The sequence below is a fragment of the Lepus europaeus genome, chromosome 20 (genome assembly GCF_033115175.1).
Source record: "Lepus europaeus isolate LE1 chromosome 20, mLepTim1.pri, whole genome shotgun sequence".
NCBI lineage: Eukaryota > Metazoa > Chordata > Mammalia > Lagomorpha > Leporidae > Lepus > Lepus europaeus.
The window spans coordinates 37313573-37325643 of NC_084846.1; the positions used below are offsets into that span (position 1 = coordinate 37313573).

A 12071-nucleotide genomic window follows, 5' to 3' on the forward strand; every position below is an offset into this window, starting at 1 on the left:
CAAATGAGTGGCTTCACTGTGTTTTCAGTGTGCATCGCTGGGGATGATGCCTGGCAGCAACACAAGCAACCTGGTTCCTACGGTTTTATATCTGGCCCGCTACCCGTATTTATGTTAACTCCATGCAGATCAGTCTATGCTACAAGAAAAGCACTTCACTCTTGGAATTCCTGAAGACATGGTCATCAGCCCATTTCCATCACCAGCTGTGGGACCTCGGGCAGCTCACACCCTATCTTGGAGCAGTCTCTTGTAGCGAAGAAGCAGAACATCAGGATGCTTTCCCCACCTACCTTAGAGAGCTGTTTTGGAAACCAAAGGAAAGAACATGTAAATGCATCTCTCGGGGTCTTCTTTTGTAAAGTAGGAGCAGCTGCTACTATCCTTGCCTACCCCTCTCCAGAGTACCAAGGGTGATGCCCTTACCTCCTTTCTGAGCTCACCCACAGCACGGGGCCTTGGCAGGAGCTGAGGCAAACACACCTGAGCCCTGAAGTCTTCCTGGGCACTTCCCAGCCACAGCAGGAAGTCCCAACTTATAGGCAGACATCGGCCTCACTCGCTTCGATAGTACCACAGGTGTCAAGTGTGTGGACACTTCAAAAAGTTCATTAAAAAATGGAATTAAAAGACAAGTTTATTTTTGGTGCTAAATGTTTGAAATCCTTGTATGGGCCGGCGCCACGGCTCACTTGGCTAATCCTCCGCCTGCGGCGGAGTTCTAGTCCCAGTTGGGGCACTGGATTCTGTCCCGGATGCTCCTCTTCCAGTCCAGCTCTCTGCTGTGGCCCGGGAAGGCAGTGGAGGATGGCCCAGGTGCTTGGGCCCTGCATCTTCATGGGAGACCAAGAGGAAGCACCTGGCTCCTGGCTCCTGGCTTTGGATCGGCGCAGCATGCCGGCCGTAGCAGCCATTTGGTGGGTGAACCAATGGAAGGAAGACCTTTCTCTCTGTCTCTCTCTTTCTGTCTTACTCTGCCTGTCAAAAAAGAAAGAAAAAGAAAAAAAGAAATCCTTGTATGGCTTTTTTTTTTTTTTCAATAATACACATTTCCATGGACTTTTTGAAGACCCTTTGGGCCAATGTACCATTTGGCTACATTTACTACAATAATGTACACACTGCTAAGCCAAGGGCAGGGTGAGAACTGGAGGTCACAAAGCAAGCTCAGCCGAAATAAATGCATAATTATGATTTGATTTCACAAGTGCAAATATGACCTCCACGAGTGGACCCGCTGATTAATCCAAATTCCTGTATTTATAAGCAGGGCACAAGTGAGATTCCACAGCGAAGTTTGGAAACGCAACTGGGCGATAGGCCTGTCCTTGGAAGTATGTGGGAATCTATGAGGGGCCCCCAACCTACCCTGGGAGGGGCTGCGGGGGAAGGAGTGCTTTGCTGACTACCGGATCACAAGCATCAAGGAGAGCGAGCTGGAGGATGCTCCCTGTTGTCAAGCAGAGCTCTTCAGCGAGGTGGGTTCAGGGAGGGCTCTGTGCCTCTGCTCAGCCGAGCTCCAGCCAGAAGCCTCGGGAGGCAGAGGAGGTGGCGAGCTGCAGCTGCTGCCCAGCTCTTGGGAGGTGAGCTGGACTCCCTTGCTTGCTGCAGGCGTGGGGACAGGAGGCTGAACCCCGCCGGAGCCATGCCAGCCAACCACACAGAGGGCAGCGCCCCTTCCACCCAGAGCACGCTGACCCAAGGCTCTTCCCTGGCCACTTGCACAGAAACAGAGACTTTCACCGAAGTGGTGGAAGGGGAGGAGTGGGGCTCCTTCTACTACTCCTTTAAGGTAAGTCCTTGCCTGCCACGCTGACTTTAAGCGATAAGACAGAAGAACTTAAGGGGGGCTAACATATCATATTGTGCATGGGTGTCTTTGTTTCTGTGCTAAAAAGGATTAAAAAAAGAAAAATAACAATGTGGGGGGGCTACAGCAACAACTTCTTCAGTGTGTAACGATCTATATTGTAGTTTCCTATGAATATACGGTATGTTTTTGCTGCTATTGGTTCTGCAAATGTGTGACTCACAAGTATCATTTATGAGTGGATGATTTTTTACTTTCTCCCTTTCCTTAGGCAAAAGCACGTTTAGCTAATCCCACAGCAAGACTTGAAATGTCTGTGTCTGGTAGAAGTTAGAGCTGGGGGCATTTTGCTAGGAACATCAGAGACAGGAAAAGCCCACATCCCGGGCAGTGCCTGATGCAGTGAGAGACGGCACTGAGGAAGGCAGCAAGGACCACACTTTCTTTGATGATCCATTTCATTAAACACCAGTGAGAAATAGATCCTTTGACTATAGCCAGTGGTGCGCCTGTTTGCAACAAGTTGCCTCCTGAAACAAATAAAAGAATTGGTTTGCAGAGTTTCACCGTCACAGGATCTAAGAGCCACTTTGCGAAAATAATCCTCATTAAGCTACTACTGTTCCTTTTTGTAAAGCAAGACATTGTGAACAGGCACATACCAGGCACCTGGAAAACAGCAGTTTGTGCTTCTTGGGTCGGAGTGCTGTCTTGTCGAGTTGTTTCCCATGCTGTTACACGGCATGTGTAGTCGTAAAGGTAATTAACAGGTCTCAAACTGATCCTATACACAAAACAAGAAGATACTCAAGGGAAATTCTAGTTGTTGCTCTTTTTTTCTTTTTTTAACCTCTTGATGTTCCTGAAATGATTTAGGTTTTACATGATAAGGTAAAATCACTGTAACATCCACCTCTGGACTGGAGGTTCGCTCCTTTGCAATAGCTCAGAACAAAACTTTGTGCAGGGAGCTCTCCCCAAGGCGGCTTCACACTCAGGACTCAGAGATCCTGTAGCACGGCACAGCCTGAACACATCACTTCCACGGGCTGCAGAGTCCCCTCCCACTGCATGCACACACACAGCCTGGCTGCTCAGCTCTGCCGTGTAGCACACAAGGTGCAATTGGAGTTACCGTTGCCTGAACAACTCCCTGTTTGAAAGCAGCCTGCAGATCCAGAAAGTCTACGTTTGCAAGCTTTGTGCACCCAGGAAGCAACTGACTCCTCTCTGACGCTGCCTCTGTAGCCTTTGATATTTATAGAACATGACAGCAAACAGAATGAAGAGAGACTGCCCCTTGCAAAGGAGATAATCATCAGCAATAAGGCAGTTGTTCCGAGACTCAGGCAATAAGCACTCCCGGCTGAAATTTCATTTGCCCTTTTTTTGAATGTAGCACCTGAGGGGATGTTTTGAATACAGGAACAAATCCCTGCCGCTCTCATGCGGTGTTTGTACTCTGTCCTGGCAACACCATCGCAGCCCCACGTGGGAGCGCGCCCTCTGCCTCTCATTGCTGCTGAGCTGTTGGTGGGAAAAACAATTGGACCATGGCAATACACAGAAAATCAGAAAGAAGGGAATTATGTCTGGCCGGGAGCTTAGAATGTTTCACTTCGTCTTTGGAGAGAGGATTCAGTGATTCCGAGTGACACGGAAGTCAGGGGCGGTGGGGGGCGGTGTTTGTGGGAGTCTGGCTGGCATTTCTTGGCATGATTTTTTCCCCTGGGCTTCCTGGAGCACACTCAGTTCTGATACACTGATGATACAGGAGGATCTGATGTGAAGCCCTGCTCACAGTAACTCCTTTCATCCCGCTTACCTCTGAAGGAGAAAACCAAAACTGTGCCCTCTCTACTAGCGCCCAAGGGTGTCCTGTAATCTCCGTGACTTTTGCAGAAAGTAGCAGAAAAATTAAAAAAAAAATGGCCACAGCAGGAGAAGTAGCAGAAACAACAAAAATAGCAAAAGCTGTGCATCGGCTTCACTGTGACCTGTCTTGGTGTCAGAGCTGGCTTTAGTGACCTCTGCGAAGTATCTCATTTAATTCTCACACCTACAGTGTGTCTCTCCGTCTGGACCCGCCTTCCGTCTTCACCGATGTGTGTCTAAATTCTACGCATTCTTTAATGCTCAGCTTGGATTGCTTCCTCCCTGAAGCCCTTCTTGCTTCTTCCCTCCTCTGAATTTCTTTAGTGTCATGAGCTGTACCTCTTTCCTTGCCACTTAGTGCATCACTGTCTAAAACTGCGGTTCCATTGTGTTTGGGGTGGATGTGTTAGAGACATAAGCACCTTGGCAGAAAGGAATGCCTCCTGTTTGTTTCATACACTCTCAAGGCCCCAGCACCAGGCTAGGCAAACTCAATAAACATCACCGCTTAACCAAGTGCAGTGGTATTCTTCTGCCACACACCGACATTTCTGTCAGAACAGGGAAAGAAAGTTTGCTTTCTCCATGACAGAGGCGGGAGTCTTATTGATCAGGATTCTGCCCATCAGTCCCTTCTGCCTGGTCTCTTCCAGCTGTATGCACTGAGAGCCTGCTCGCCAGGCATGTTCTGCTCGCCAGGCACGTTCAGCTCATCCCTAGCCTGTTTCTAAGAAAATGGGACCACGGTAAGCTATGGACACAGTGGGAGGGGTATGGAACCAGTTGTGTGCCACTGGCTGGCACCCAGTACCTGGTTTAGCCCTGAGGATTCACACCCACAGTGTTGCAGCCCTGTCTGGTCACATCCCTGGGCTTCTAACTTAGTCTGCTACCCAGCACTCAAGCCCCTCCTCTCTGTGCCCCAAAGCTCTCCCAGCAGCAGACAAGGCATCCCAGCCTAGAGCTTACTGGTCCTTCTTTGACAGACTTCAAGCCCTTTCCTTCCTCCCATGTCTACCCCACGTGCTTGGTTCTGCTCTCACCACACTAACCCACTCAGCTGTCCTAACCACCGTGGGGCTTGTTGGAGATCTGCAGGAAGATCAGAGGTGAATTCCCCTCCCCTCTTCTTGATCCTGGGCTTTGTGTGACTAACCCTATGTGGCCTGGGCTCTAGGTTCTCAGCACAAGCCCTGCTTTACTTGGCGTGTGCCTGTTTCTTGTGTGGTCAGGGTTCCGCTGAGCTCACCTCCTTAGTTTGCAGGCCACAGCATTAGGGAACCCCAAGGGTTTCTCAGATCCAACAGAAGTTTCAAGGAAGGTGAGACCTGGCTCTTCAGAAAGTGTATGGGGCACCTAGATACAAGGCCATTCAAAGACAAAGATGCACAAAAGCCCTTAATTTTGCGAGAGAACTTGCTAGCAATGTTTGCTGAACCCTGCACACTTAGTGATGAGAAACCTAATTAAAAGTAACTGGGAGGGAGACCTGTCTGAACAAGTAAATTACCTAAATTATAAAATCATGCAAATGAAACTCAGTTTTATCACTCTTAGGTGAGGTGAGAAACACGACCCAAGATTGCTGAATGTTGTCTAATGAGGATCTTTCCTGGAACCTCCTTCAGCTGGTAGTTACAAATAATATGCAATTAGCCTAACTATGTTTTATATGTAAATGATGGCTTCTAAGTGCATTGGTGATTGGACACAGTTCGTTTCCTTTGTTTGTACACCCTCCCTGCCATACTGTCTTACTGTTAATTTTCTTAACATACCCTTCTTCCACTTAGACAACAAAAGCAAATTTCAGCTCAACCCGTATCCCAATTATCTCACTCTAAGCCTGAGCAAGAGCTTCTTTTAAGACTCTTAAGTGTGCTGTGCTTGTTTTTGCCACATTTAGGTTGGCTACGCATTCCCAAGACCTTGTTCTACCCGATGGGCACCCAGCATTTTCCCTTTCTGTGACTGCTGTGTCAGCTCCTCTTTTCCCACTCATCCATTCCTCTCAACCTCCCCTTCGCTCATCACGCCTGAGGAGGGATGTAAGATCAACCTAGTCTCGACGAAAAGCTTACATGTATCTGTGGCTTAGAAGGATTGCAAACCATGAGGCACCGAATTCATCAAATCTTGAAAATGTGCTCTGAGATTTTACAAAGCGGTGGCTGGTTTCCTAGCCTAAACAAGAAGGGTTGTTAACGACAGCTCTTGTTTTGGGGGGCATTACGATTGGCACAGCAAAGATCAAGCTTTCTTACAGGAAGGAGGCCGGGTACAGTCCCAGGAAGCAAGGGAGATGCGTCCACAAGCTGGTGTAAAGACTCATGAATTTTGTTCCAGAAATAGCCGTGTGGCCCAGTTCATCAGCTCTGGGCACCCAGGCGAGTATGTACAAGACAGGCCAGTTTACGAGTTCACCTGCAGACGTGCCTGAGCCCCTTGTTAACAACAGCCCCCAATTCCATTTTGAACACCCCAAATCCATGCTGCTCCACTTCAATTTTCTTCCATGACCATGCTCCTGGGCTTGCTTCCTGCCTTAGATCCCAGAACAATTTGTCAATGATGCCTCTCCTGAGATCCAGGAGCCCACCTTTTCCTGACCTTTTAATGTATCCCCTGCAGTTTGTAACGAGGGGTCTTGCATTTACATCATGCATTTTTTTCATCATGTGTTCTTTATCCTTTTCTAATTGGGTCCACTGAAAACGTTTGCTTTTGAGTTTCTGCAGTTGAGTACTGCATCTGTTCTGAAGAGAATTACTACAGGTTGTGCTCAGTTAAATAATTATTAAAGTTCTGATTTCTTCCTGCTGACTTCTGCCACCCTAACCTAACACTGCTTTCCCAGCCACTCACCCTGGGTAGACTCCCAGGCAGTGTGCCCAGTGCCACTCCAGGCAGCTGACAAAGGTGCACATGTTGCTCATTGGCTCGGCAGGGAGGGCATGCAATTTCCAAGCTATTTACTTCAGTGTGTCACTAATACATCTGATGGCAGGAACCATAATCTCAGTTAATTCGGAATAAATAGTCATTGCCAAGGTTTTCAGGCTAGAAAGGAATTTCATACTCTCTGGCTCAGGGACAGCTCCTAACTCCAGGGTCCGTGGCTTTGTGCGAGGTAAGGGTTACAGGGAACAAGAGCTAGTGAGGGCTCTGGGCGAGTTGTCATCAGCTGAAATGAAGGGTCCTGTCTGGTCCTCAGAAGTGGTCATGCTTGCTCGGGGCCCTTGTCCAGTCTCCATCTGGCTCCGATCAGCCCCCCACTTCCTTCTGCAGCAATGTCCCTTTGTCATAAACTGCCCCCTCCCTCTCAATCCCAGTTCAATTTCTGCATCCTCACTTGGCATGGAAGACTGAGCAGCTCCCCACCTGACTGTGCTGCAGAGAACACATGGGATTATCCCTGGTTCTCTCTCTCTCTCTCTCTCTCTCCCCCTACATTGTCATTGCAATGATCCACACCTCAAGATAACTGGCACAGTCCAGGGGGCTGCCTTCCAGGTCAATATGTAGCAAGTGCGCCTCAGCACCCTTCTAAACTTCTCTCCCCAAATTCAGCAGCGTTCTCTCTTCCTTCCTTTTTGTGCTAACCTTTGCAAGGAGGCAAACAGCACACTCTCATTAGCGTCTACATTTCCGCACCTCTCTCTCCACATCCCATGCCACTATTTTACCATTTACCCCTCCACACTCCCTCAGTTTCCTTTCTCTTCTCTATTGTGGGAAAAGTGGCTACACAGTGTTCTTCCAAACTTGCTAGTCTGGGTTTTCAAGTTTCAAGCTCTAGAGACACATCCTCTTGCAATGGAAAAAGCCATTTCTCATCAAGCCATTTGTGATATTCCCTGAATTTGAAAGCCCAGTGCTGACTGGTTTCTCTCTGTCTGTATTGATAGAGTCAAGATTATATTTTGAGGACAGCAGGGTAGAGCTCTCAAGCTGCCCAAGAGAGATTTTATCAAGGAAATGGGACAAAGCACATTTACAAGTGCTTCAAAATGTCACTGTGTCATCCTTAAATAATTTCCGGTTGATACAGTGGGTAGAATGTTTCAAAGTATGCACTCAAGTGGACAAAAAGTGCAGCTTTGTTTTTCTGTAACAGCTCAGCTTCTCTCTGGGTCTCTTAACTGATTGCAGAAACCATATTAGTCACTCCTGGGTGAACATAGGCTCCCAAGGAATCCCCATCATTGCCGCAGGGCTGTGCAGCTTAGAGCCCAGGCTCTGGAGCCAGACTGCTGGGGCCAAATCGTGGGGCTTCCACCATCTTGCTATGGGACTTTTGGTTGTTTGCGTCTACTTGTGCCTTGGTTTACACACTGATATTGTGTGTGCTTTGGAGGGTTGTTGTGATAAAGCCTTTAAGAACAGCAAGCAGCCCAGAGTAGCATTTTGTATTAGCCAGTATATTTCCAGGAATTTATGCTTTTACTCTTTCCCAAGGCAGTGCCCTGAGAACTGAGGAGCCATCATTGTCTAAATGGAATAAGCTTCTAGAGAGACCACCTTAGCCCAAAGCTTCAGGAGGGCTTCACTGTGCATCCGGTCCTCAGATAATGGCAGGGAATTGAGCTGTTTCTTTTCTCTTTCTTTGTATTTTAAATTAGACTACAAAAATGTAGAATAAGGTATAGCTATTTAGGGAAGATTTCACTTCTTAATTTGTAGTCCTGATAGTATGTCTAACTTTTATCTGGAATGCTAATGGCCCACTACACGAAGGGCTATTTGCAGAGGTGGGAAATTATGCCCTGCCTAGAGAAAGGGAGAACACATCTCTACTGTGGCAAAAAGATTTTCCAGGCAAAATCACTCAAGGTTTGAGATGAAGCTGTAAGGGATGATGAGTATCTGTATTTTCCCATTTAAGCAATATTGATGGCAGCCTAAGAATGATGGATTTCTTACTCTTGCCAATACTTTGCAGTTTATTATATAATTTCACATGATCACATTTGAACCTCCCATCAGTTTTAGGGGAAGGAATTAAAAGAGCATACTTTTTCAAAGCCAGATATAAAAATGAAGACTGAGAGGAGTTAAGGTAAAAACTCCTTAAAAATAATTTTAAAAATCAATAAAAAAGATAAGAAAAAGTAAAAATAAACAGGATTCTAAGATGATTTGAGGATGGATTTGGCTCTGCAACAGTAAAAATCTAAATCCAATAAGTTGAATGCACTGAAGGCTTTTTTGTGCTCACATGACACTTGCAAGCTGGTCACCTTGGACTATGCCTTCCAGAATAAATGACTGCAAAGGGACATGCAAACCTTCTCTTCTTAGCTTTGGCCTGCAGTGACACACAACTTGAACTTGATCCTGTTAGCCTGGAAAATGTCCCCAGTATGGGAGACATAATGTATTGCCTAAAGCTCTGCTGGACTTCTCCAGAAAGAAACTCAGGTTCTTCAGTCAGGTCTACTGGCCTTTCCTAGCCCATCCTTTCCCTGCTCCTCTCCTTGCATCCTGCACCCTTTGCAGTGGATATCTCACCGTATTCCAAGGATCTAAGGTTCTGTTTACCTTCTCACAAATGCATTTTTCCTTTGGCCATCTCTCTAAGCTCAGTTGTCCCTCTTCTGAGAAGACTTTAGGTTCATTTAACACCTGGCATCGTCACGATCCCAATGCACAGTCTCTGTGCAACATGATTCATCTCTTGACATGTATGTTCACCTACACCACACACGCGCACACATACAGATGCACACATGTGCTGGCACATACACAAATACACACAGATGCATTCACACACACACACAAACACACACACACACGACACTATATGTCAGTCATTCAGGGACATCCCTCTACATCCACTACCTCTAGTATAGTGCCTGACACAAAGAGGAGTTGTCAGTACACATTTTATTGAATCAAAGAGCACATCAAGGAAGAATCTATAATGTAACTTTATTCCTAGGGTCTCAATAAGTTCATGTAAATGGATTATGGTGAGTGGAGCCTAACACTATATTCACCAGCCACTGGGCTTGAATTTTTAAAGTGTCACAATTATTGTGGCGGATTCCTGACACTAGAGCAAGACATGGTGTGGAGGATGCACAGACCGGCTTGCAGACCCGAAGCAAACAACACCTAAGGCCTCCTTTGTCCCCTTCCCATGCTGCCAGGTTCTTTCCAGGCTTTGGGACCATGCACCTGTGAGCCCCAAGATATCCCCAGTTATTGAGCAAAGCACAATGTCAGCCTTCCCATCTCCACTCTCCATGTATGGGTTCTGATGCCTGATTATAAAAGCACAGCCACACAGAACTGCAGGGCACACAGGGCAGAGAGTACCACTTGTAGATGACATAACTGCTCCAAAGGAGTGAGTGAATCCCAGCCTGTCTAGTAGAATTCTCAATGAGGCCGTCTCCTGCGAGTCGTGTCGCTGCCTCTGCACACTTTCAGCAGGCTGTCCTGGGGAATAGGGAGGATGTAGTTGTTTTCTCTGCATTGGACCCTGTACCCTGTGCTGGGGAGCCAGCGTATTGACTACTATATTAAGGAACTAGTAAAACTAGTGCGATAAGTCAGGAAATACAATTAGAATGATTTTCAGCCTTTAAATTCCTAACACCTATGGATAAATATAAATATTTCTTACTCTTATTCAATTTAATTTAAATTTTAAAACAGATTAAATATCATGTCTAAAAATGTCACAGCATAGTAACATGGAATACATTCTTTTACAATATATTCTCTCCCTCCCAATAAGGATAGATATCCCTTTATCAAACTAAGTTGAGAATCACAGGAAGGCTTGACCAAGTTATGCTGAAGGCACTGGGGGATTCAGAAATGGACAAAACAGGTATCTTGCCCACAGGCAGCTCTATATTGGGGGAAACAAGCATTTCATCAAAAATTGCACCCAATGTTAAGTATAAGAGAAGAAGATGTAGTCATTTAGATAAAGGGTGGCGCTCAGTGAGAGATATAAAGAGAAATGAAGGGTTCCTGCATAGAAAGTCAAGGTGTTGTGTATTGAATATAAGTAGACTGAAGTCGAGAGCTGAAGGGGAAGAGAGGTAAAAAGAACTGAGTGGACCATCAGATTACATTATATGGACTTTTTTATTGTAGGCAAGAAGAAATCTTTGAAGTTTTATTAGCAAACATATTGAGAGTTCCATGATCTCACGAGATTAATCAGGCTGAAGAGGGCTGTATAGATTGCAGAGACAGACATGGGGGAGGAAAGCCGATCATGTCAATCATGATGCTCTCATGTAAATGTTGAGAGGTCAGTCAGACAAGTGTCTCTGAGATTCGAAAAAAAGAAACAGTGGAATGTCGCATTGTATCACATGTGGGGTTTGGGAGACCATAGAAGGTTGGAACCTCATATGATTGGAAAAGAGAGAAGGAAAATTAAATGAGAGTCCAAATTGATAAGCTGGTTCAACACTTATATGGAAAGAAAAGGAATATGCATTATAAAATATAATAAAATATTGAAAAAGATTTAAGCTGGAGAAGCCATGCTGGTTTATAGACTTACCATAAAGCTATCATGTGGTATTGAAGAAAGAATAAACACCCTGATCAATGGAACAGAACAGAAAGTCCAGAAAGAGGCTCACATATTTATGGTCAATTGGTTTTTGACAAAGGTAAAAAGGTAATTCAGTGAGAAAAGGAAAAATGGGGTTGGAACAAAGTCATATGTAAAAAGTGAGGCCCAGCCCATGCCTACCACTGATGAGAAATTAATCCACATAGGTTATAAACCTGAGAGTAAAACCTAATATAAAGTATCTAGGAGAAAAAATGTGTGATCTTGGATTAAGCCAAGATTTCTTACGCACAACATGAAAAGCACAATCCATAAAGGAAAATTTTGATGACCTGGGCTTCATTAAAATTAAGAACTCTGTTCTTTGAAAAATTCTATTAAGAGAATAAAAAGACAAGCTCCATACTAGGAAGATATATCATAAACCTCACATCTAGTAAACTATTTACATCCAGAAAATATTTAGAGTTCAACAGGAAGAAAATAAACAACCCAATTAAAACTCAGCAAAAGATTTGAATAGACATATCACCAAAGAAGTTACTCAAATTAAAAATAAGCACATAGGCCAGCGTCGTGGCTCAACAGGCTAATCCTCCGCCTTGCGGCACCGGCACACCGGGTTCTAGTCCCAGTCGGGGCACCGATCCTGTCCCGGTTGCCCCTCTTCCAGGCCAGCTCTCTGCTGTGGCCAGGGAGTGCAGTGGAGGATGGCCCAAGTGTTTGGGCTCTGCACCCCATGGGAGACCAGGAGAAGCACCTGGCTCCTGCCATCGGAACAGCGCGGTGCGCCGGCCGCAGCGCACTACCGCGGCGGCCATTGGAGGGTGAACCAACGGC

At 45.9% G+C, this 12071-nt stretch overlaps 1 protein-coding gene across 2 annotated transcripts in view; it reads left to right on the forward strand.

Annotated features, from left to right (window-relative positions):
* The first annotated feature begins 1645 nt into the window (after window positions 1-1645).
* Window positions 1646-12071, forward strand: part of NPSR1 (neuropeptide S receptor 1) — a 165982-nt gene continuing 155556 nt past the window's right edge. For both annotated transcript variants that reach the window (XM_062179223.1, XM_062179224.1), the window contains exon 1: window positions 1646-1792. In XM_062179223.1, the coding sequence (XP_062035207.1) occupies window positions 1646-1792 (147 nt within the window). The remainder of the gene's footprint in view (window positions 1793-12071) is intronic.